Below are 27,512 nucleotides of genomic sequence, written 5' to 3' on the forward strand. Positions count from 1 at the left end.
TTTTAAAGGCATATTCCCAACATTGAAAGTCAGGGAAATATTGTGGAATATGATGGATGTTTGTTAGTTGTTTTAAATTGTATTTTCCATAATTTAAAATGTATTTTTTATTCAAGTCTTAGTCTATTTTTTTTTCATTCCTTCCCGTTTTTCAACCAGCAGTTAATTATATTAAAGCAATATCAGAAGAGAATCAAGCAACTGTTTTGCTAAAAAATGATGAAAGTGAATGAGACCATGAGTCTTATTACAATTAAGTTACAATGGCCATGCCACTCATATGTGAGAAATATGACGCATAGGTCATGGAAATTCAGCTTTTAAATTCATAAAATCAGGAAAATATCTGTAAATTTGTATTTTGGCTCAAAATGGGAACCTTGTATATGTGCTGTGGACTTTGATCAGTGCCTTCTGCATTATGTAATTTGCCTTACATGGCAAATGTACAGTTTTGGAAGGTGTTTGCTAAATGAAAGATGGGATGGCATCTTTATTTATTTATTTATTTTTTTTTTTTTCTAAAATTAGCATTTTTTTCTTTAATCAATCTTGGAAAAATCCAGTTCAAGATATATATTTATTGGCTTTACTACTTTAGCATTTCACATTTAATTTAGGTGTGTTACTTTCTGACTTTTTGTAGTTATTTGTACAGTATTTTAACACAATTTTCAGTTTCCAACTCCCTAAATTGTGCTGCATTTGTGTTTGTCATGCCACTTTTACAATATACTAAATGAGGCATTTTCATAAAACCATTTTCAACAAAAACTTTACATCAGAACAGCATTTAAAGGCCTTTGTAACATGTATGAGTGTACATATGTTTAAAAATGATACAAATATAGCATGTGAAAACAACAACAATGCTATTTAGTTTTTTTAGCCATTTTCCTTAAATATTCAGCTTATAGGCTTGTGTGAGAACTCAAAATCCAATTAACAATCCTCATTGAAATGCAAGGATTCAGAGGCCATAAAGGAATGCATTGTAGATCCCATTGATTAAAAAAAGGATGTCATTTAACCTCCGTATCGTTACCTAATCTGGACTTTTTGAATGATGAACTAGATTATCAGTGGTCAACTGACAATGCCACTTTAATTTGTTGCCAGTCTTATGCGATAACGTGCCACAATATCAGTGCAGTCATCAAACTTTTATGCAAATCTGGTAGGCCTCTTTGGGAGACGATGTTGCTTTTGATTCTTGAGTTAAGATGATAATCAGCTTTTTCAGAGTGTTAATCCAATTTGCTCATTTAGAGCAGTCCTTAACATTTTTTTTTGCCCAGAAGCTCTCAGCTATGGGTGGAGAACAGGTCACAGAGGTCAAACCAGATGAATCACTGGTTGCCATGGAGTTTTAATCAGGTTTGCTATCGGTCTTGCCCCTAAATCTCGAGAAAATATTTCACATCATTTGCTGGTTCTCCTTTTCTCTTGATATTATTTCTGTATTTTGAATTCTGTCAACAGTTTGTATAAAATTATAGAGGACGAAATAGAGAAAATATTCTCAAATTATTTATTACCTATTGAGTTTAAGCGATATGTTAATGTTTGTTGTATTCTTTAAAAGTTTGATAATATTGGCATTGTGCCCCAACATCGTGGGGACGCTGCATTTTGTTTGGAAATAAAAATTTTGTTGACGTCAGAACCCAATGTTAGGCCAACGTCAATGTCTGACCTAAAATCAACCAAATATCAACGTCTAATGATGTTACAGCTTGACGTTGTGTGGACGTTACCACTATGACATCTGTCAGATGTTGAATTTTGGTTGCCATACCCAACAAATAAATCTCAGTATTTGACATTTATATGAAGTTGGTTTAAGATGTTCGCTAGACACTGGATTTTGGTCCCTTTCCAACTCAACTTAAAATTAACCAAATATCAACAACTAATGATATTACAGCCTGACGTTGTGTGGACGTTACCACTATGACGTCTATCAGACATTGGATTTTGGTTGCCATACCTGAAGAAATGTCAGTATTTGATGTTAATATGACGTTAGTTTAAGATGTCGGCTTGACGTTGGATTTTGGTCACTTCCCAACACAACCTGAAATCAACCAAATATCAACGTCATTTGATGTTGTTATTGGACGTCAAAATAACGTTGTCCTTGGATCCTGGCTAGATATAGAATTTTGTTCACCTGATGTCACGACCTAAATCTAATCTAATATTAACCTCTTTCGATGTTGTGTGCTTGCTGGGGAGATTATCAATAGAGAATTTTTTGTTGATAATATTTGGTCAGAATAATCGTTTTCATTTGCTGTGATTTGTAATCTAAAGTTAAACTATTGATATTAGACTAAATTGGAGATATTTTACTTCATATATAAACAGTTTTATGAACAGTCGACTGCATTGACTACATATATTTAGGAATATTTAAATATTTTAAATTTCCAGGTGAACTAACATCTGGTAAACAGTATCTTGACAATATTTCATCATTTTGCTTTACAACATCTATTAAACACACCAATTTCTAGGGAAGCACTGATCCCTCCGCAAGAAAACGGACAAATTTATTAAAATCCACGATCTGCAACTGGACTGTTTTTGGTTTCATTTCAGCCAAACTATATCCAGATTTGCATAAAAACTCCACTGCAAAAACATTATACTACGTCTGTGAAATGAATTTTAGCAGAGATTAAAGAAGTTGAAGGAGAAGTTTCAAGAGCGAGATATGAAGATCCTGACAGGAAACTGTGCATTTTATAATGTTGATGTATTGTTAAGTTATGTTTACCGCAGATCTTATTTTTCTCTAATGTCTCCTTTGTAAAACTAAGAGAACATCAGCTAATTTGTCCTCTAGGCTTTGACAAAACCTGGATCTGCACCACTTTATAGACTGAACACATAACGCAAACGATCGTGACGTTTCCACAAATTCCGATTTTAGCAGTTTGCGAAAAGATGATTCCATTTCATTTCAAAAACGTCCACTTTGAAACACATTTTCAGGTCCCCAAAGTTGTTTTTAGTGGTCTTGTAAACATCCCTTCCAACTCTAACATCTCTTTTCAGCGGTTCAAGACCACAAAGCTTATGCTTTCATCACTCATTTAATATCAAATCCAACAACATGTCCGTGAAATTATGGTCTACTGAAGCTAATAGCACTAATAAAGTAATAAACCGCCATCCTCAAACAGTGTGTGGCCTCATTCAGCACTTATGTAATTGCTAAATAATCTTTAACCCAGTTTGGCTCATTTTAGGAGAGTTTTTATCTCCTGGAAGATTTTCATTGATAAATGTCCATGGCAAGTTTTTTTCTTTTACACACCAGAAGCCCTTGATTTCACACTTAAAGATGGGATTTAAGCCAACGGGAATGAATGAATCTGCCTGATATCTAAACTGTCCGCTATTCTGATGGTTTGGGTGCACACCTAATGATAGTAATTATAATGTCTGCTCGGCACATAGCGTTTTGAGTTTTCCACACCTTCGCTGTCTTGTGGGTGTGGTACGGCACATCAATGTAGTCCAGTTTATGAAGGAAGTGTTAAGAGGTTAAGGGAAGAGTTACAGTATGTTGCAATCGCGTGAGCTCAGGTTGTGGCTTATCATTTAGGCCCTGTTTACACCTGCTGTTTTTTTGTTAATCCCATGCTAAATTCAGGCGTAAAAGGGTCTAACATAGGGTGAGATCCATGTGAAATCCAAATTTACAATGTTTATTTTGCTAGTGGAAATTGTTGTTCTTTAGTTGAACAATTAATCTGCGCATGTTAATCCACTCACAAATATGATTTGTTTTCCGTAATCTTCAAGGATTTTACCGTTTGCTTCCACATTTGGAGTGGTGGTACTTCTTTTTTTGGTAATATTCTGTTTCAGTTAGTAGTAGATCAATGCTGAAGTTTCATCGATAAGGTTGGGCTTAACACAATTAAGTGCACACAGCATGCCATATCATCTGATAATTGTAAGAAGTAATTCCAAAAAGCAAATGACTGTGTAAAGCCACATAAAACAAAACAAAAATACGATGCATATGCCTAGTTCAGCGGCTAATCAGCCGGAATCAGCTGAGGTGGCATAACGGCAACCAGCGAGACCTAACTGTCTCTTCATTATCCACGCCCTTACTTATGCAGACTTAATAAAACCTAATATAAAGGAAACGGATGAGTTATAAAAAAGGCAGTTGCTCCCCAGATGCACAATACCACATGCATTGCCTTCTATACATTGCTAAGCAAGAAGAGCAGGTGCCTTACTTCAACGATGGTGTTCGTATCCCTCAAAGTTGTTTAGAATTAAATGTTTAGATATGGTTCGACACAACATGACCCATTTGTGCTTTGATGTACCCCCTGATGCTTCTTACGTCCTTGTGACAGCACCAGTAGTGGCAAAATTAGGCACTGAAATTCATATGCTGATTCATACCGGTAACAGGTAGCAGTGCTGTATTGGCACTGGGTTTCAGTTGCCAACCCTACCTAGCAACTTATGGTTCACGCTAACTTATGGATCATGCTAAATTTAAGCTTGTCCACATTTGATCATCTCCCAGCGGAGCATGAGCTTATTGAAATTGTTCAAATTGTAATGAGGCATTAAATACTTTTTTCTTTGTCTTGCAGATGCACCCTTTGGGCCTGTGTAACAATAACGATGAAGAAGACTTGTATGAATATGGCTGGGTCGGGGTGGTCAAACTGGAACAGCCTGAGTTGGACCCAAGCTGTCTTACAGTACTGGGCAAGGTAAGCAATTCAGCTCTGTTTGCTGTAAATTTCTATTCATCAATGGCTTTTAGGCATTTCAATTACAAAAGGGATTTGGAGAGTCATTACCTGTAAACTTTCCAATACGATCTTCTGTTTATCTGTTCCACTTACAGTGCTTTCAAGAACTTTGCATTAAGAATAAGTTTTACATGGATCATAATTTAGAAATGATAGGTAACAGGCATGGTGGATTATAGACTCTTGGTTCTGCACAGCATTATCTCGTCTTCTAAAGTGATCAGCGCCTTCCATGGTGCATATCTTACATGTAACCATGCATTTATACGTCTACATTCTCTTTGTGTTGCTCTGACAATAACACTTCTGAAACACTAGCAGGCGGTGGGGTTTGTATGTTTCTCTGTGTTTATTATCTTGGCTGGAGTTTTGAGTTTACACCAGAAATGAAAGTATAAATGTTAATGAAAGCTAATCAAGCTCTTACTAGATATACTAGAATAATCCTGGCAAGAGTGTTGAATCAAGTTGGAGAAAAAATCAGAAGGACACTGGTCCTCCAGGACCGAGTTTGGACACCCCTGACCTAGAGCTTCTCCACTGGATTCAACACTTGTTAAACCTCAACACAACAGCCTTGCTACTCTCCAATGGATTTGGTCTCTCTCATACCCATCACTGCTACCAGGCTAACCAATCACAGATCTTGCACGATACTTTATCATGTGTAGTTAAAATTTTTTTGTGAGGTACATGTCAGGATCCACATCAGGCTACAGCAGCGAGTATGCGACTGTGCGAAGGAAATGTCAGATCATCTGCGCACACTTAACCTTAAAGCTAATTTATACTTTTACGTATGTGTAGAAAGCAATAACATGCCGGCCAAATATGCCCTTAGTTATTACCAAAGCGCTCACTATTTTATTGGACATGATGTCTCAGAATCTTTTTGATGTCTCAGAAGTCTGTCTGAAATCAGTTTTATGAAGTGTATTTGTGCACATACACTGGCTTATTATTATTATTTCATACTTTGATATTATTTTTATTTTTACTATTATCATCATTATGTATTTGTATTATTAAAATGAGATATTATTATTATTATTATTATTATTATTATTATTATTACTACTATTATTATTAATATTAATAATAATAATAATAATAATAATAATAATAATAAATATATGTTTTATATTGTTATTATTAGATATTTTTGCTATTGCTAATTATAATAATAATAGTAGAAATATCTTTATTTAATAAAATATTAAAATAATAATAATTATTATTATTAATTGCTGTTGTTATTATATATTTTTACTATTGTTGTTATTAGATAGTTTTACTAGTGTTTGTATTTTTACTATTATTATTATATATTTGGAATTTATCATTAGATATTATTATTATTATTATTATTATTATTAGATATTTTACTGTAGCTAATAACAATAATAAAATAGCAAAAATATCTTATTATTGTTAAATGGCTAAATATTTAAATTATTATTATTTATTATTATTATTATATTTTACTATTAATATTATCACAAGGTATTTTAAATATTATTATTATTTAATATTTTGTACTATTGCTAATAATAATTATAATAGAAAAATATATTTTATTCAATTACTAAATATTTAAATTATTAAATATATTTAATATTAATTAATTTCTATTGTTATTTTATATTTTACTTTTTGTTGTTGTTATTAGATATATATATATATATATATATATATATATATATATATATATATATATATATATATATATATATATATATATATATATATATATATATATATATATACTATTTTTGTTACTAATAGTAAATATTAGTAACAATATTTACTTTTGTTTGTATTTTTACTATTATTATAATATATTTGCGTTATTAATATTAGATATTTTACTATTCATATTATTATTATTATTATTATTATTATTATTATTACTTCTTTTACATATTTTACTTTAGCTAATAACAATAATAAAAATGACAAAGTTATTATTATTAAATAACTAAATATTTAAATTGTTAATTATTATAATTACCATTGTTATTATATATTTTTACTATATTATAGCTATATAATAGTAATATAGTATAATATTAATAGTATAATGTACTATATAATACCATATAATAATATATAATCAAGCCAGATGTTTTAAATCTCTTATTATTTAGATACTAAGTGTTTGAATCTGTGGGTGGAGCTAAACAGGCAATGATGCAGAACTGGGCGCTGATCATCTTCTGTGGAGGCGGAGTTTAGTCACACTATTATGTAATAAAGTGTCTAATTTCAGAACCTGTTGTTCTGACGGATCAACTTTTTCAAAAAAGCTTTGATTTCTGAAACTTCCGGGATGTTTTTTGTAGTACATTGACCTCTCGTATGTGAAAAGATCAAGCATATTTGAATTTCTCAGTTCATGACCCCTTTAATACTGGTATTAGTTGAAATATTAGAAGCCGATTGGTTGAAGTGCAGTGATGTCACATGGTTGAGTAATCTCAGTGATGTTGGCTAGCATGTGTGCTCTTTAGACACACTGAACAAATCCAGATGCAGATGAAGCGTTTCTTGCTGCGGTCTCAAGACAGCAATATCTATTTATGTGTTTGATCTTTTTATGGGGAAATTTGAAGATTTCCACACATTTATACTCGGCAGGACACTCGTGCTTTAAAACGGCTGAATATTTTCCCATGTCTAATGCTGGAAGGGCTTTAACCTTACACACAAGTCATTCTGCTTTTTGCTTTCTCATTGAGATGTTCTCAAACAATCAGCATTTTTCCTTTCCCATTGGCATATGTGGCTTTAAGTTGATTTGCTTTCACTCTGTAATGCATTACCATTTGTTCAAACTTTAGACAAAATATAGTGTTTTCTGTTGAGTATTATATTTTATATGCATTTATGTCTCTTATAAAGGAGAATATAAAGAGCAAAAACACATTTTTGCTCTGACTAGGACCAGAGTAAATGCAATTGTTGCATTTTCTCTATGAAAATCAATTGTACAGCAAGTGTTTTATTATATTTTTTTTCTACAATGTCTGACTTCATATCATTTTTGAAAATGTATTTTTGTCATCTAAAAGCGTTTAATAAAAAAATAAATTATGAAACTCATGTAATTCAACTTGCAAATCAAAGGTTATTAAGAGTTTATCAAAATGTAAGTTTTAGGAGGCATGATATCTCCTCCACCTTTTTCTCAATATTAATATCATGATGATGATGATGATAGTGATTTATTGTTGTTGTTGTTGTTGTTATTATTATTATACATTTTACAGTTGTTGTTATTAATATTAATAATGATGTTATCATTATTATCTATTTTATTATTATTATTATTTAATATTTTACTATTATTATTATTATATTATTATTAGCATAATAATAATAATAATAATAATAATAATAATGATGATAATAATAATGATAATAATAATAATAATAATAATAATAATTATTATTATTATTATTATTATTATTATTAGATATTTTACTACTTATAATAATAATAAAATTATTATTATTAGGTATTTTGCTTTTTATATTTTTACTAATATTGCTATTATTATTGTGTTGTTGTTGTTATTATTATTATCATTATATGTTTACTACTACTACTATTCCTCTTCTTTTTCTTCTTCTTATTACATATTTTTATTATTATTATTATAGATTTGTACTATTATTAATTAATATTATTATTATTAACATTAATATTATTATTCAATATTTTGACTTGTATATATATTATTATTACTTATTTTATAATATAGTTGTTAATATTATACATTTTTTTTCTTGTTGTTATATAGTTTTACTATTATTATTTACTTTTATAATTAGATATTTTTCTATTTATGTTTGCTATTATTATTGTTATTGATATTATAGATTTTTACTTTATTATTATTACAAATGTTTACTTTTATTATTTCTTTTATTATTTTATTGTTTCTGTTAATATTTTCACTATTATTATTATTATTATTAATCTTATTATTATTATTATTATTATTATTAGATATTTTTACTAATATTATTATTATTATTATTATTATTATTATTATTATTATTATTATTATTATTATTAGATATTTTGACTATAGTTATTATATACTTGGACTATTGCTTATTATTATTATTATTATTATTATTATTATTATTATTATTATTATTATTATTAATATTATTATTATTAATTTTATAGTAGTAGTATACTATAGCTTATTTGAGACTGGTTCAATATCAATGCATTCTTTTCACAACCTTAAACCAAGCATTTCTATATACCTTTTGTGATTAAACTGTACATGTTATGACAATGACAAGATTGAAATGTAACAGTTTCGTCTGCATTGCTTTACGATTAATAGACATCAGACAGATTTATTTCATGAAGTGTGTTTTGTCAGTATACTGATTTGTGGTTTTATAAGACAACTCAAGGAGAATAAATAAAGTGAACCGCTCTTTGTTCTGTGATACACGCCTGCAACAGTTATGGTTTCGGCTTAGCATAAAACCAACACAAAAAGCATTTAAAAATAATAATAATAATAAATTCTGAAATATCAACAGATGAGATTTCCGGAAAGTTCGTGTTAGGTGAACGAGGGTAAACACATTCCATCTCTTTTTCTTTCATAATAATGGGATAGAAAAACATCCTCCGCTTCTTTTGTGCCAGTGCTATAATTAGAGAGGCGGCTGTCATAATCGGCCTTCTGATATGGGTCCCCGCTCAGCTGGGGTTCTCATTCTGGCCCCGGCATTGATGTCTGTCCGTCTCACCAGTGTCCCCTTGACCTGCTTGTGCCAGCCTGTCCCTGCTGTGCCACCCCTGCCTTTAGTGTTGTTTTTCTTCTCGTCTCTCTAATCTTTCCGCTCTGATCTCAACATGAACTTCAGTGCTTTCTTTTTAACTAAGTTATATTACTTTTATTCAGCAGTCATTTAAGTGACAAAAAGTGTCAACAAATAAATTAATAATAATTATTTTGCAGAAGATTTATTTTAAATAATAAATGCTGCTCTTTAACTTTCTTTAAGCTTTTTTTTTTCTAAAAGGCTTTCACAAATGTATTAAACGGTGTTTAACTTTGATTTGATGCATTTAACATCTTACAGACTTTGGTACTGAATGGTATTTATCCTAATGGAAAGATACAAATATATAAGTCAGTGACTATTTTCCAAATTTCTTCAATATAGCTTATTTTATCAGAAGAAAGAAACTGAAACAAGTGGAAGCTGAGTAAATGAAGGATTTTTTTACATTTATTTTTAATAAATTATATTACTTTTTTTTTTTTTTAGCTTGCAGTCATTTAAGTGACAAAGTATCAACAAATATATTTCTAATATTACAGAAGATTTATTTCAACAATAAATGCTGCTTTTTCAACTTTAAGCTTTTTGTTCGAAAAGGCTTTTACAAATGTATTAAACTGTGTTTAACTTTGATTTGATACATTTAACATCTTAAAGACTTTAGTACTGAATGGTTTTTGTCTTAATGGAAAGATAAAGAAATAGAAGAAAGAAACTCAAACAGAGTTGGAAGTGGAAGATGAGTAAATTAAGTGAATTATTATTATTTTTTTACTAAATTATATTACTTTTATTCAGCAAGCAGTCATTTAATTGACAAAAAGGGTCAGCAAATATATTTATAATGTTACATATGGGTTTGTCTTTATCTGGTAACCAAAGGAGTGTTGGTGGATATCAGTGACCTCACACAAAGTTTCATCATTGGCATTGATGGTTTCATGAAGAACTTTTTACATCCACTGAACTATGCCGTTTCATAAAGGTTTGAACCTGGCACATTTTTCAGTGTATGGTTTTAATTTAATTTAATTTAATTTAATTTAATTTAATTTAATTTAATTTAATTTAATTTTAATTTAATTTAATTTAATTTAATTAGTTTTATATTATTTTATTTTATTTTATGTTACTTTATTTTATTTTATTATTACATTTTATTAAATGTAATGAATTTATTCATTTTTTATTTATTAATTTTCATTCTTTTTTATTTTATTGATTTATTCATATTTATTATTTTATTTTATTTATTTTTTATTTTATCTTATAATGGAATAAAATGTAACTATTCACTTTTTTTAAAGACGTATTTTATTTTAAAATATATTTACTTTTAGATTTTTTTCATTTATTCATTTTTATGAAATAAAGAAGTTCTTACTTTTATTTATTCTGAATCTGTGTTAATAAACATTTACTTGAGTTATGCGCCATGTAGTTTAAAGTCACTGTGGTCTATGTCTGGAATGCTGTAGTCATTTACTCATCCTCATGTTGTTCCAACATGAAGATCATCTGAGAAATATTGGCAACCAACGATTTACCCTAAAAATGTTAAATTTACTCAAGTGGTTCCAAACCTTTAAGGGTTTTTTCTTCTTCCAATGAACACACAAGATCAAAAACTACTATGCAATTCATAACTACCATTCTCAATGTTCTTTAAAATATCTTCTATTGTGTTCAACAGAATTAAGAAACAAACAGAACAAGTGGGGAAGATGAGTAAATGAAGTGAATGAATTATCATTTTGTTTGAACTAATCCTTCGAGTTCATGCAGCAGTGATTTCCTATTAAATATCACCTCAATAGCTAACGGGCAGCACCACAATCAATGACAATTTAATGTGAATCTGAGCTCTATACCCAAAACCAGGGTTCGTGGTGGTTTGTGCGAATGATTTGTCTTTACAGTAAAGATGAGAGACACAGCCTCATCCCCCTCTGCCCTGTGTGTATTTGAGTAAAGGTTGTGTGGGTTTCTGCTACGTGTGTAAGGTCTTTGCCGGAGCTGCCCTGCTGACATGTATATGTACACAGTTTCTTCCTGTGTTTTCCGGTCTGTGTCCACAGAGAGCCATCGCTCTGCTCACCTCCCACCTCTCCTGCTTCCTCTCTCTGTCCGGCTCGTTCTTCTCTTCACTTTCTCACCCAGAAAAGAGTGTTAGCTGATTACAGATCTTTTCAGCAAACCGCTTTCAAGTGTTGATGTGTTATTCAGGTGTATGCCTGACTTGGAGTCTAATGTCTTGAGCACTGATTCCCTCAGTAGCCAATAGGAAGCCTGATTTGATGTGGTGATACGCTAGGTCTTAGTTCATCAAAAATGAAACCACTGTCAATAATTAGTCACCCTTATGTTGTTCCCTTCCCCTGAGATCTTCATTCAAATTCAGAACACAAATGAAGACATTTTAGATGATATCAGAGAGCACCCTCGCCCTCCATAGAGCTCAATACTGGAGTCTAACGCCTTGAGAACTTATTCCCTCAGTAGCCAGTAGGAAGCCTGTTTTGATGTGATGTCATGAAGTAAACGTATCATGCGCTAAGTGCTTAGTTTATTTAAAATGAAACCACTGTCAATAGTTATTCACCCTTCGCTCATCTTCAAGAACATAAATTCAGATATTTTAGATGAAATCCGAGAGCTCCCTCATCCTCCATAGACAGCAATGGTCCAGACTCATTCAAAGTTCTGAAAGTTACCAAAAACATACTCTAAACAGAATGGGATCTATTTTGACGGTCCATGCGCAAAACGCTGGGCGCAAACGCTTTCAGGGCGTGTCAGAATGCGTTTTTGCTAATTTAAGGATGGGAAAACCTGCTTTGCGCCATGGCGCATGGTATAAAAGGGTTGAGTTTATTATCTTAATGAGTTATAGGTGTGTTTTGAGAATAAACCAATTAGAGTCTCATCTCCCATTCCCCAATAAGAGCCAGCTGCGTCGCGCCAAAAGCGCATTCGCTATTTACAGGACGCAAAGTAAGTCTAAGTGGAAAAAATGAGCATTTCACAAGCAAACAGTTAACAGTTTTTTAACAGAAAACTGTTAAACACAGCATCTACTGTGTGAGAACGAGAGATAATGGAACTACTTTTACATTCGCTCTTGGATAGGGAAACCTTTACGCACAGACATCAATTAGTCTATAAATAAATACTTTTGTTTGTTAAGCACAAATATTCGTTTCAAAACTATTTCTAAATTCAGTTTTAATTTCCAGCAAACTAATAAATGAACAATAACAACAAAATGTGCTCAAAAACCTGAGTTATATCCTAAAACACATGCTGTGCCCTATTTGGTCTAAAACCTGACAGGTGGGCAAATCTAAGCTTGTTTTTTATAAAACAAATATAAATATGGATATAATAAATAATACTGCTAATAATAATAACATTATACAAAAGCAAATTGTTATGAATGAACTGAAAAAGCCTCCCGAGATGAAGAAGACATAAAAGCAGTGGTTTTTCATATTTATTTAGGCTAGAAAATAGTATGTTTTGTAATATTTTAATCCTTTATATTTATATCATATATTTATTCTTATTATATCCTATATATATCCTTATTATTTAAATTTTTTCATATGTAAAGATATTTGCCTATTGCTCTCTTGTGTGTATTAAGCAGTGTGTAAGCGAGGCGCAACTCTGCGCCGAAGTTTAGACCGGGTTAGTTTTGGTCTAATGAAAAATCTATTATAGTTTCTCAAAATAGCAACGCGCCAGCGGTCCGCCTCAGAATGCCTCCCTTTTTAGACCAAAACGCCTATGGGCGCACAAATGAGCGCTAATGCATTTGCTATTTAAACAGCGTATGATAGGGTGTATGATACGGCCCAATGTGTCTTCAGTGGATCAATCGAAATATTATCAATTTTGAGAGTGCTTTGTGCACATGAAACAAAATTAAAGACTTTATTCAATCATTTCGTCACCCCAGTGTCAGTATATTGTGCATGTTATTTATGTTGTATGTTTTTAAATGAAAATTGGCCCTGTCAAATTGTTCTGAAGTTTATATTTGTCTGAACACAAAATGTGTTTTTTTAAAGAATGCTGATAACCAAAAAACTATAATGATGGTCCTCCTCGAAGATTTGGTAGAGGTTTAAAAAAACTATGGTGGTCAATAAGGACCAACGATGGTTTCAACATTTATTCTAACATTCCAACATTTTTCAAAATATCTTTGTGTTTGGCAGAAGATGGATAATATGATAACTTTGTTATTTGTTAAAGAGGTGTTTTAAGCACCAAATTATAAAGTTATCTAGATTTATTTATTAATCAATTATCAATTTAATTGCTTCTTATCACATTTATTTTCAAAAAAAGGAGATCCTTCCAGTCTTTCTATGAGTAAATGCAGTGAATCTGGTCTCCTGTTTGTGTACAGTACACAGATATTTGTTGTTTCTCCTGTGGTGAATGTACTTCATCCACTCTCAGCAGGTTTCTCCTCTTTCTAAGGCTGTCTTGATCTGTTTGTTGGTCTGTCTCTTTCTTTCTCTCTCTCTTTCTCTCTTTTTTTGTCTTCTTGCCAGCATGATATCCTTTTTTCCCCCAAACACTGCTCCACTCTGACACATGCAAAACCGGCTGAGGCTTCAATCCTTTCATCTCTGACCGCATACTGAGCCTTCCCGTTCCTATTGCATCAGTCCACATGCCTGTGTGTGTGTGTGTGTGTGTGTGTGTGTGTGTGTGTGTGTGTGTGTGTGTGTGTGTGTGTGTGTGTGTGTGTGTGTGTGTGTGTGTGTGTGTGTGTGTGTGTGTGTGTGTGTGTGTGTGTGTGTGTGTGTGTGTGTGTGTGTGTGTGTGTGTGTGTGAGTGTGTGTGTGTGTGTGTGTGTGTGTGTGTGTGTGTGTGTGTGTGTGTGTGTGTGTGTGTGTGTGAGTGTGTTTGTGTGTTTGTGTATGTACTTTTTTTGTAAAAACAATAGTAAAACACATAGTAATATTGTGAAATTGTGATAATTTTTGGTGCTACACTTGTACACGCTACAACAGTATATGAATTTTATTCACTTGGCATAAGTTATATGATCGTCTTGTAAGAAATAACAGACAAACAGTTAGTCTTCATTTTACTTTACTCAGAAAATCATATTGGTTGTAATATCTTTTGTTATTTTCAGTTGTCTTTTTAAATTATTTTAACTTTCAGTAAATTTTTGTTGTCTTTTTGGTGATGAGTATTTTTCTGTAATTGTTTAATATGTTTTATTTATTGTTATACTATTTTTGGTATGTTTTATAGTTTTAGTCACATTTTTTATTATTTTAGAATATGTATCGTCTTGTTTCATCTCTTTTTATTTTTGCTGCATTATAGACTTTTAATTATTTTTATTTTAGTATAATTATTATATAATAAAGAAAATAATGTGTATGTATATGTATGTGTATGTGTATGTGTATGTATGTATGTATATATATATATATATATATATATATATATATATATATATATATATATATATATATATATTTATTTATTTATTTATTTATGGTAGAAATTGTGTTTTTCTTCATTTATTATTAATTGGTTTTGTTCACTTTTTTAGTAAGATTATTTTTAATATTTGTTATTTTTATTTTCACATAATTATTAATCATTATTATTATCAATTTTCTATTATCATTATTATTAATATAATTTGTTCTATTTTTATTATTATTATTATTATTATTATTATTGTTGTTGTTGTTGTTGCTGTTATGATTTCAATTATTATTATTGTTATTAATATTATTATTATTATTTATATTTTCTATTAATATTATTATTATTATTATTATTATTATTATTATATTAATTTATTTGTTTTCATTTGAACTTTAGTTTGGTATTTTAATCACACATACACAGGCTTGCGCAGCTCAAATGTAGAAGCATCAGGAGTGGCCGGGGTGAAATGGGGGTGCGGATTGTGGTTTTTGAACTGCAGCTTGTCTGATTGGACAAGGCTCTGGGATTTCTCTTTTATGTTTGCATTTGCCTCAACTTGCTGATATGATCTCACTGGGCTTTCCTTTGCATGGTGTCAAAGCTTTTCACAGTGGGCGGAGCCTCTTCCCATTGGCTGGTTGCTCTCAATGGGCGGGTCTCTTCTCAATATCCAGCTACTCCTAGAAGGTGGAGCCTCTTCCCACTGGTCTGCCACTCCCAGTTTATAGATATCAGCCTCTTCCCATTGGCCGACTGCTCTAAGTGAATAGGAACTCTTCCCATTGGCTGGCCTTCGCAACTATGAAATCACCCACTGAGTCGGGTTGCCATGGCCACTGGGAAGCTCCCAATGCCATGTGTTTGAAAGCGAGCCGAGGCCTGGCAGAATTACCCAGCCTTCAATGGCAGGCCAAATGACCATTATTAGACTTCACAGTGCTGGCCCTCTATTTAAAAGTGAGAAGAAAAGAAACCCTTGGAGCTTAAGACAAGAGCTGGAGGAACAGCGAGAGGGAGAGGGAGACGGATAAGCCGCCAGGGAAAATGTCACGGCGGTGTCTCAGTTCAAAGAGCTCCCCCAGGAAGTGTTTTGTTTTGGTGTTTACAAGAGAATGAAAATAAAAAGAGTTAGCAAATCACCTGTGGATTTTTCCAGACGGCCTTTGCAGCTTGATGTAACGCCATGACTGAAATGCATTGGCCTGCTGTATGTTATTGCTGTTGTGTTGAGAAATGTACCTTTTTTTTTTAAATATATATATACAGTATTAATCAGTTTTAAAATCATTAATAATTGCTAATGGAATTATCACACATTTAAAAAAAGAATTCCATGCTTCATTTTGACTGGAAACTCATTGGAATTTTGAAAAGAAAATCAAGCATTTTCTAAAATATTTTATGAATAAAATTTTACATTTTAAAAATGTAATTTAATGAAAAAAATGTAAATAAGCATAAGCATCACTTTAACTGGGTGCTCAGCCAAACAGCAAAAACTGCAAAATACATATTTAAAAAGGCGGCAACACCAAAGCCAAATTAAACCAATTTAAGCCAAATTTAAACCAATAATAAACCAATTTATTAAATGAAAAAGGCTGATACAAGGCATGTAACGTTTCGAGCACATAACTCTTCATCAGACAGTGTAATAAAGACCCATGTGCTCAAAATGGTACAGGCCTTGTATCAGCCTTTTTAGACTCTGTGTACCCAGTACCGGGGTACGTGACATCATTTACTTCCACATTCTTTACATTTTAAAGGACGGTACTGGTCCAACACCCCAATAAGTGGTTCTGTTCTATCATCAGTCAGAATAGAATAACTTTTGCATAGATTATGATATAGACATTTTTCTTTTTTTTTCCATGATTACTGACTTGTGTAGGAACCACCTAAAATATTTTACAGCAACCTGGACCACACAGAACCTAAAATTAGGCATGGGCTGGTATTAGATTCTGGCGGTATGAAAACCTTGGATAAAAGTATCACGGTATTGCAATTGCTACTCTAAATAAAGTAAGTTCTTTTTAAATGTCTGGGTAACAAAACAAACTTTTTCCCCTTTGAACACAATATATTTTATTTTGTGAAAGATTTAAAATATTTTTGAGCAGTAAACATGTCAGGCTAAATAATTCAAATGAGTCATTGACTTCTGCTGCCTTCATTAGTTTCGAAAACAGATTTTTTCACAATTTAAAACCGCATCTTTGGAGATCTTTTCTGCTGGAAAAACTGTAGGCCTAAAATTAAAAAATAAAAATCTAAATAAAAACATCTTACCTTAGGAACATATTACAAAACATTTTGGCGTCTTAACACCTTGACTTTTTCCTTGAAAATGGTTATCGTCCCATGCCTACCTAAAAGGTACACTTTCAAATTTGAGTTTACAAAAAGCACCTCTTTTATTATAACACAGTCAACATATACAATTATTTTAGTCACTTTACACTGTGTTTTTATGTCAATTCAAATGGTTTTCTTTAAAATAATACCAAACTTTTGCATTTACACCTCTGCATGTGGATTTGGGAAGCTTTTGAATTTGGGTAGGCAAAATCCATGCAGAAGGCCCAAAATCGCACTTGGTTTTAATAAATTGGCATGTTTGGAGCTTTGGTGTTGCCACCTTTTTGAATGTATAATAAATGTAATTTAATTCATGCAATTTTACATTTGTGATTGTATAATAAAAATAATGTTTTTTTTTATTAGATAAGCTAGTTACTAAACTTTGCTCAAACTTAATAAATGCTATATGGATAAATATAGGTCAGATAAACAATCTTATTGTCAATAACAATGATAAGCTCTGGACTTTTTTATTCTATATTGATCTAAGAGCCAATCACACAACAGGATTGTGCAACAATTGGAGTCAAAGTGTGTTGATATATGTACTGAATTTTCGGCCATTGAAAATTTATCGGGATAAATGTAATGCCATTTTAAATGTAAATCAGGATGTTATGCGTCTTTAGTCATTGTTGGGGTACTCTTTTAAATTTGGAACAATAACAACTGATGTCGAAATCTATACCGTTATCGTTCAATATAGAAAATAAGTATCAAGATTGGATTTTTGCCATATCGCCCAGCTCTAATGGTACACCATGTGAAAAAAAGTAGAAACAAAACAATTGAAATTTGATTAAAACAAAAATTCAATTTGCACAATAATGATGGCCGAAACGATAAAATTTATTTCAAAAAGTATAATAAATCATTATTCAAAATATGAACAAAAACTATAAAACATACTACAACTAAAATAATAACCAAAACTGAAATAAACATTTCATGCCACATACACTATGGACAATTTAGCTTACCCAATTCACCTGTACCTGTATGTCTTTGGACTGTGGGGGAAACCGGAGCACCCGGAGGAAACCCAAGCTAACACTGGGAGAACATGCAAACACAGAAATGCCAACTGACCCAGTTGGGGCTCGAACCAGCAGCCTTCTTTCTTTAAGGTGACAGTGCTAACCACTGAGACACCGTGCCACCCAACTTAAAGTATATATTAAACTTAAAATAAAATAAAAACAATTAAAACTAAACTAGAATTTACACAATAACAATAACATATTGCAAAATGTATATTAAAATAAAAATTAAGTCTATATTAAAGTCTAAATAAAAAAAACATGAAAAAAATAAATAAATGTTACAATATAATTCAAAATATGCAAATATAGTACAAAAATATTTACTTTAAAATAAAATTACTAATAAAAGGCTAATTTTAAGCAAAATTAAATTGAGGGGGATGTGAAAAATAAATAAATATTTGAATATAACAGTGAAATATTCCTAAAAATAAATTTATATTTGACAAAATAATAACATGGAAATTTAAATAAATAAATATCCCCATTGATTCAAACTCTGTCATTTAAAATGAAAATGTAATTGACATACTTTTCGTATACTTGATGTCTTCAACTCATTGTGCTTAATTATTATTTCTTTAATCCTTTGTCATCGGAATGATTTATTTGGTCTTACTCTGGGTTGAGCTGAATAGGCAGAGCGCGTCATGTCATGGCATTGCGATGAATGGAGCGTGTAATGTTGTGTCTGCCAGATGCAGGAATAGTACGTGTGTGTTTCTCTTTGAACGCTCTGCCATGCTGGGATGGGCCGGGCCACTTGGCGGGCTTTTTTTTTTTTTCCTTTCCTTCTCTCTCCACTTTTCCTTTCATGGATTAAGTTCCATCCTGGAGTTTTAAGGCTCTTTTATGCTGGGAATGGGGGTGGTGTGTGTGTGTGTGTGTGTGTGTGTGTGTGTGTGTGTGTGTGTGTGTGTGTGTGTGTGTGTGTGTGTGTGTGTGTGTGTGTGAGTGTGAGTGTGAGTGTGAGTGTGAGTGTGTGAGTGTGTGAGTGTGAGCGGGTCAGCTGTGACTGACTTCAGAAAGAGAGAAAGGAGAAGAAAGCGTTAGCACACCTGCTAATTGAGAGGAAGTTTGAGGACTTGATGGGGGAAGGGGGGTGAATAAAAACAACAGCGAGGACAGAAATAGACTTTCACCACTAGAGGGAGGTGAAGAAAAACCCATTGACTGTTCACAGACAGTCAATTATTGTTGATGCACATAATTAATTTGCACATTAATATTTGTATTTTTTTTTTTAAATGATGTTTAACAGAGCAGCAAATTTTTCACTGTATTTCCTGATTTTTTTTCTTCTAGAGAAAGTCCTTTTTTATTTTGGCTAGAATAAAAGCATTTTAATTTTTTTTAATTAATATTATTTTAAGGTTAAAATTATTAGCCCTCTTAAGCAATTTTTTTTCTTTAATTGTCTACAGAACAAACCATCATTATTTAATGATTTGTGTATTTACCCTAACTTGCCTAAGGGTTCTAATTAAACTAGTTAAGCCTTTAAATTACACTTTAAGCTGAATACTAGTATCTAGAACATTCGTTCATTCATTTTTTATTGTCGGCTTAGTCCCTTTATTAATCCGTGGTCGCCACAGCGGAATGAACCGCCAACGTTTTTACGCAATAGATGCCCTTCCGGCCGCAACCCATCTCTGGGAAACATACACACACACTTATACACTACGGACAATTTAGCCTACCCAATTCCTCTGTACCGCATTTCTTTGGAATGTGGGGGAAACCGGAGCACCCGGAGGAAACTCACGCGAATGCATGGAGAAAATGCAAACTCCACACAGAAACGCCAACTGAGCCAAGGTTCAAACCAGCGACCCAGCAACCTTCTTGCTGTGAGGTGACAGCACTACCTACTGCACCACTGCGTCACCTGTATCTTGAACAATATAGAGTAAAATATTATTTACTGTCATCATGGCGAAGATAAAAGTTAAAACTTTAGAAGTGTGCTGAAACTATCTTCTTTTTCATTAAATTGAAATTGGAGGGAAAATATATGAGGGCTAATAATTCAGACTGCAATCTCATCTTTACTGATCAACCGACGTTTGACAGGGGTTTGAACTCACACCCTTGGAAATCCATGTAAAGATACTGTTGCTAGGGTGGTATATTTTCAAATGGTACTAATGTGTTTACTTTATTTGCTAATAAGGGCTTACACAGGGGTCATAGGAGCTCAGTTGTAGGAAATTTTAATAGGTAATTAATTTCATGTCTAAGAGTCACTTCATATGTACTTTGCTGTGAGAAAAAAAGTCATCATCTTTTGTACGCCCAGAAACTTAAACATGATATCTCATTATTGAAAAAGTTTGATTTGAACTTGAAGTTTTGATAAAAATTCAGGATTTATTCCCAATTTTGTTCTGTTTTTAAAATGATTTTAGTTTTATAATAGTTTTAGTAAATACAATCCTTCAAATGTTTTAAAGAAATAATCAGCTACGTACATGCCATTTTAATTATTATATTTAAAGTATTATTAATGAAATGTTTTGAGGAAAAATTTAATACTTGCATATAAAAAAATAATTTTTATATTTGAACAAAAAATAAACAATTTACAATAAAAAAATATTAAAATGAAAATATCCATGAATTTATTATTACTATTGTTCTGTAGTTTGCAATGTAATATTAGTTATGAAAACAATTATTGAAATGGTTTTAATCAAATAATCAGCTACATATTTAATTTTAATAATTATAAATTAGTTATTATTAATAATGAAATGTTTTAAGAGAAAAAAAATTAAGTTAAATATTTACATATAAAATTAATTAATATTTGAAAAATAAACAATTTTAAATAAAACTATTAAAAATCCACGATTTTGATGTTACTATTTTTCTGTAGTTTTTAAAGTAATGGTAGATGTCAGTGGGGAAAAATTCAGATAATTTTTTATATGAAAACGAATGTATTTATTAATTATAATAATAATATGGAATATTTTAAGAAAATTAAATAATGTAATAAAATTATATATAATATAAATGTAATAAATGTTTGAAAAATAAATAAACTATTTTTAATAAAACAATTATTCAAATAAGCCATAATTTATAGTCATGTTTAATCAATTGTAGATAGACGTCAATGGGGTTCAATAGGGAGGTAGGTAGGTAGACAGATACTGTAGGCAGAGAGATGAGGAAAAAATATTTAAAATATATATTTTTATTATATTTAATTATTAATAGTTAAATATTATAAAACGATTAAAGTTAACAAATAAAAATAAAACAAATATTCAAAAGAAAAAGCCATAATTTACAGCCATGTTTAATTAATCGTAGACAGACGTCAGTGGGGTCCAATAGATAGGTATGGTAGACTGATATTGTTGGCAGAGAGATGGAAAAAAATATTTAAAATATATATTTTATTATTCATCCATTCATTTTCTTTTCGGCTTAGTCCCCTTATTAACCTGGGGTCGCCACAGTGGAGTGACCGCCAACTTATCCAGCATATTTTTTACGCAGCCGATGCCCATCCAGCCACAACCCATCACTGGGAAACATCCATACACACATTCACACACACTCATACACTATTGTCAATTTAAGCATACCGAATTCACCTGTACCACATGTCTTTTGGACTGTGGGGGAAACCGGAGCACCCGGAGGAAACCCACGCCAACACTGGAAGAACATGCAAACTCCACACAGAAATGCCAACCGACCTAGCCATGGCTTAAACCAGCGACCTTCTTGCTGTTAGGTGAACATGCTACTCACTCTACCACCGCGTCGCAGACTATTTTTATTATATTTATTATTAATGGTTAAATATAAAGAAATAAATATTAATAATCTAAATAAAACAAATATTTAAAAGAAAAATCCATAATTTATTGCCATGTTTAATCAGTTGTAGACAGAAGTTAGTGAGATCCAAAACACTGGACACCTTGTAGTTAATTTCCAACATATCTTCTGCATTTAACAAAAAAATAAATAAAATAAAATATATATATATATATATATATATATATATATATATATATATATATATATATATATATATATATATATATATATATATATATATATATATATATATATATATATATATTTTTTTTTTTGTTTGTGTGTGTGTGTATATATATATATTTATGTGTAATTTGAGAAAAATTTTAATTTTAATAAAACTCTATATAATATAAAATAAACGAATATTTAAAAATAAACAGTTAAATAAAAATAAAACAGTTATTAAAATGTTAAAAAAGCCGTAATTTTTAGCCATGTTTTATCAAATATAGATAGACATTAGTGGGGTGTTATTGATTGGGTAGATAGAGAGATAAAAATATGTTTTTATGTAATTATATATTGAGAAAAAAAGATTTGAAAACATTAAACTAAATGAAAGATAGAATAAAAAACTGAAACAAATTTCAATCAAACATACATTGAAATAAAAAGTCATAATTTGTAGCCAGGTTTGATCTATTAGTAGACATTTTCTAATATACCTTCTGCATTTAAAAACAACAACAACAACAAAAAAGTAAGTAGTTGACATAATTTGGCCAAACTAACTTCATCTCAGATGCTCTGACTAAAATTCCTGCAGAGAACTAAAACACAAGCTAATTTCAGTCATAAAAAGTATCTTGCTGTATAAAAGTGAACAGCATAACTCACGATTAATTTCGCCATGAAAGAATTTGACAATAAATACTTTTTTTTTTAGATCTCTCTTGAAACCGGAGACGGGACGTGTGAGATTAGCGGGGCCTCTGGGAATCTCCGCGGGAGCCTTCAGTCTCCATTTGCGCTCAGTTTAATCTCACTGCCATCCAGCAGAAACAATTGACATGTTAAACAGATCTCATGTGCGATCCGTCTTTCCCTGCGGCAGGCTAAGAAACTGAGACCCGGCTCCGACTAACACACACCTGCTCGCCTCAGGTGCACGAAGCCGCGGCTTGTGTGTCGGCGAAAGATACGCTTGTTAAAGTGTGAGACGTGTGAGCGCGGGGAGGGATTGTGGGCCGCTTGAATTACAGCTCTCTGGAGCAGCCCGTACAAAAGAGCAGCTTCTCCTGTTTCCTGCTCGCTCTCCCATACTGAAACAGCCTTGAGAAAGATGAATGAATGAATGAATGAAAGAACCAGGGAAAGAAAAAACAGAATGAACTTGCTGGAGGGAGAGAGGATGTTTCTATTAGAGATGGACTGATTCACTGGTTTGTTTTGCTCCAAATGCTCAACTAATTTCAGCTGATCTCCGTTTCAGACTTGCTTGTGAACTGTTGCGCAATAATGGACAGAAAAAAAAGTGAAATTGAGTTCTAACATAGGTCAGACACGCTGAAGATGGAGCAAAGATGTACAGCAGACAAGATATCCAGCAGAACATTTACATTTTAAAACTGGTGCAAGTGTCAGTTGAAGTGTCAGAGAGATGAATGTGTGTTTTCTACAGGTGGTTTGTCACACCCACTCACCTGTGAGGACACTCAGTAAACAAGAACCTAAAAAAGTGTCCAATTCAATACATTTACACATTGTACATCTTGCAGTTCATTGAGGGCTTGAAATAAAATAAAAAGATTGTATGCATAAGGCACTTCTGAAAACAGCTCATTTTTATGATTACTCAGAGTTGTGCGTTTCAAAAAGTTGGAAAAAATGTGCAGGATATATGGTAATTTTCTTAATCTACAGCCAGAATAACACCAAACTGCCCACTTTTCTACCAGTGTTGGGTTAGTTGCTTTAAAAAAGTAATGGATTACAAATGACTGATTACTACTGGAAAACTGTACTCTGATTACATTCATACTTCATGTGAAAAGTAATCGGATTACTAATTACTTTACTTTGAAGTTACTTTTTAAAACATATAAAATATACCTTAAAAACACAAAATAAACCCCACCTCTTCAGTAATTTAATATTCACTGAAAAACATTACAATGGGTTGATCAGAGCAGCTTGACATATTCAAAAGACTTAAAGAGTTCACCCAAAACTTAAAGTTCTCTCGTCCACTTTTCCAGTCCTGTTTATCATTTTTTTATACACAGAAGAGGTGTGTAAGAAGTGTGTTTTTTCATTTAGAAGAAAACTGGATACCTCCAGCATTGGGATGTCTATCGGCCCATGTTTGTATTTATTTTATTGGACTATTTACTACCACATATTTGATTCGATTACTTTTTATAGGTTAGTAATAAATAATAATAATTAATAATAATATTAATAATAAAGTCATTATAACAACAAAATAATAACAACAATAATTCTGTTATTTAAAATAATAATAACAATAATGCTATTTTTACATAATACATATTAGCAATATCCTGCATACTATTCAGACCGTGTTGATGCATTGAAATGTACATTTTTATGTACATTTAAGTATGCCTCTCAGTAGGGATGTAACGGTATTGTAAATACCGTCATACCGCAATATTAATTTTTTTCGATATTACCGAAGTCGCATGACTCGGTAAAACTATAGGTCTTCTGAGAAAATTTGCTCAGGCGAATGAAGCGAACGGGAGATAGCTTAAACTACATTTCCCATAAGCCCAGGCGTGGCCATAATCCTTTGCGGTCTGTTGTCGCTACAGATCCAGTAATGCGGAAATGGAGTGTGCTGCTAGTAGCGGAGATGAAAAAAAGATGGAAATGATCGAACCTAAAGCGGGTGTTGTCGCCGCGCGCTTACTGAATAGCGGTGCTGTCGCGCGCGTTCTGATCAGCTGTGTTGTCTCGCGCGTGTTGTCTCGCGCCGAGGGGGGGTTGAGCGCGCATACTCAAGAGCGGTGTTGTCTACTGAAGGGCTGTACGGAGGTTGTGTCGCGTCGCGGGGGCACTTTTGATCGATTTGGAAGGGCATTTTCTATCCAAGACTAAAAAGGGCATGTGCACTGCACAGGTTGAGCCCTATGTGTGCACGTGCCTGCAAGTTGGGGAATACGACTAATAGCAGTCATGGGGACTGCAGAAACACAGCACACTGTTCAGATTGATGCAGACATTGACTTGTACCGCAAAGAGATCTCTATCTCACTCATGGTTTGTCTTCTCAAGTGGGGGAAAGACAATGCACAACGTTACCCCACTGCTGTCAACATGGGCCAAGTCATATCTCTGTCCCAGAATCCTCAGTCCCAAATGAGAGGGTTTTTTCTGTTGCAGGGGACATTGTAAATACCCAGAGATACCAGCTTTTACCAGATTATAGTTATATGATAATTTTCCTTTAAACCCATCTCTATCTAAGTAAGTGAGTGAGTGATTAAATGTTGAATGTGATGAGTTTTCAACAATACTAAATTGAAACTTAATTTTTTTACATGGTTTAATAATTTTTTGTTAATAAAATTGAAGTTCCTGTTTCAAAGCTTACAGATAGATGGCTAATTTGTATGACATTGACACTTTTGGCACTTTTTTGGAGTATTTTCAAAAGTTTTGTTTTTCCTGTAAATGATTCAATAAATACCGTACCGTGACATTCATACCGAGGTATTACCGTACCGTGAAATTCTGATACCGTTACATCCCTACCTCTCAGTCATGATCCTGTTTACTCATTACTTATTTATTCATTATTTTATATATGAATCATTCATCTCTCTCTCTCTCTCTCTCTCTCTCTCTCTCTCTCTCTCTCTCTCTCGCTCGCTCTCTCTCTCTCTCTCTCTCTCGCTATCTCCCCCCCCCCACTATCCTCTCAAAATAAAATAAACAAAATTTGTTAACTTTATTTTTTTAATATGAATTATAATAAACAAACACATCCTCTGAGAGAAAAAAAAAATACAAATGATTTTTTTAAAATAATGATAAATAAAATGATAAAGAAGTTACAAAAATAATAATACAAAATAAATAATAATAATTGAGCAAGTTTACAATAAAAGAGTTTAAAAAAAATTAAAAAAAAAAAAAAAAACAGAAAATTTCGAGTTGAGTCAATAGTTCCTCTTTCCAATGATTTACTGTGTATTAGAGCTGACCAACTGAACAGGGTGAGCCTTTGATATAACCCAAAAACGGATTCCAGGTCTTGTAAAAAGATTTGAGAGATCTTGCAAGTAAACATCTTAATTTCTCAAGTTATTTATTTATTTATTTTTTTTCCAAAAAAAGCAGGAGACCACAGGCATAGCTTATTTAAGGGGAAAAATGCAGATAATTTGGCATTGGTTAAATGAGCTGTATGGAGCACCTTACATTGCATTAGAGGAAGAGTGGACCATCTTTAAAATATCTTCCCATTGTTCTTCCGCAACACCAAAACCATATATATATTAATAACTTTTCTTAGCTAAATATTACAAGTTTGGAAATATTGGAAATTGGAATTTGCTTGTCATTGTAAATAAAAAAGAAATACATCAAGATTTGTGCATCGCTAGTCATCACACTTTATCCAATAGATTTATTCATTGACACCTCTTTTGTTGTTTTACCTGTATGAAAGTGTGGTATGTGATTGAAGTGTTCTGGAAAAAATTATAAAATGCAAGTTACTTTGTATAACACTTTTTGCATGCATATCCTCTTCCCGTTGAATCGCTGAAGCCTCCTCAATTATAAGTCACTGCAGTGGACAAGCGTGTCTGCTAAATGTAAATGTAAAAATCCCCTTGCTGCAAGGGTTAATGGAAGAGCTGGAAAGCCGCTGTGGTCTTGTAGAGGCCGAGTCTAAACCTGCTGTTCTGTTTGCCCGGGGAGAAACGCAGCTCGTCAAATGCAGATCCCATTACAAAGACACACACACACACACACAGAGCCACTTCAAGGGAAGGTTAGATTAGAGAGGTATGAAGGCAGCGCTCGTGCTCCTTTAATTAAAGTCATTGGCATTGATGTGTCCTCATTCACTGCTCTGATCTGCCACTCCACACTGACTGATGCTCTTCAATCACGCAGACAGCGCACTTCAATCATTTACCACTTCCATTAAAGTGCCTGCTCACTTTTATTTATGTCACATGCATTTTAA

The 27,512-nt window shown here is 32.2% G+C and overlaps 1 protein-coding gene across 2 annotated transcripts in view; it reads left to right on the plus strand.

Moving 5' to 3' along the window:
• Positions 1-27,512, plus strand: part of znrf3 (zinc and ring finger 3) — a 135,800-nt gene that overhangs the window by 79,450 nt on the left and 28,838 nt on the right. Inside the window, exon 2 of one of the 2 annotated variants that reach the window (XM_073950455.1) lies at positions 4,565-4,757. In XM_073950455.1, the coding sequence (XP_073806556.1) occupies positions 4,635-4,757 (123 nt within the window). In that variant the 5' untranslated portion in view covers positions 4,565-4,634. 2 annotated transcript variants of the gene reach the window in all.

Source organism: Danio rerio, chromosome 5, assembly GCF_049306965.1.
Source record: "Danio rerio strain Tuebingen ecotype United States chromosome 5, GRCz12tu, whole genome shotgun sequence".
NCBI lineage: Eukaryota > Metazoa > Chordata > Actinopteri > Cypriniformes > Danionidae > Danio > Danio rerio.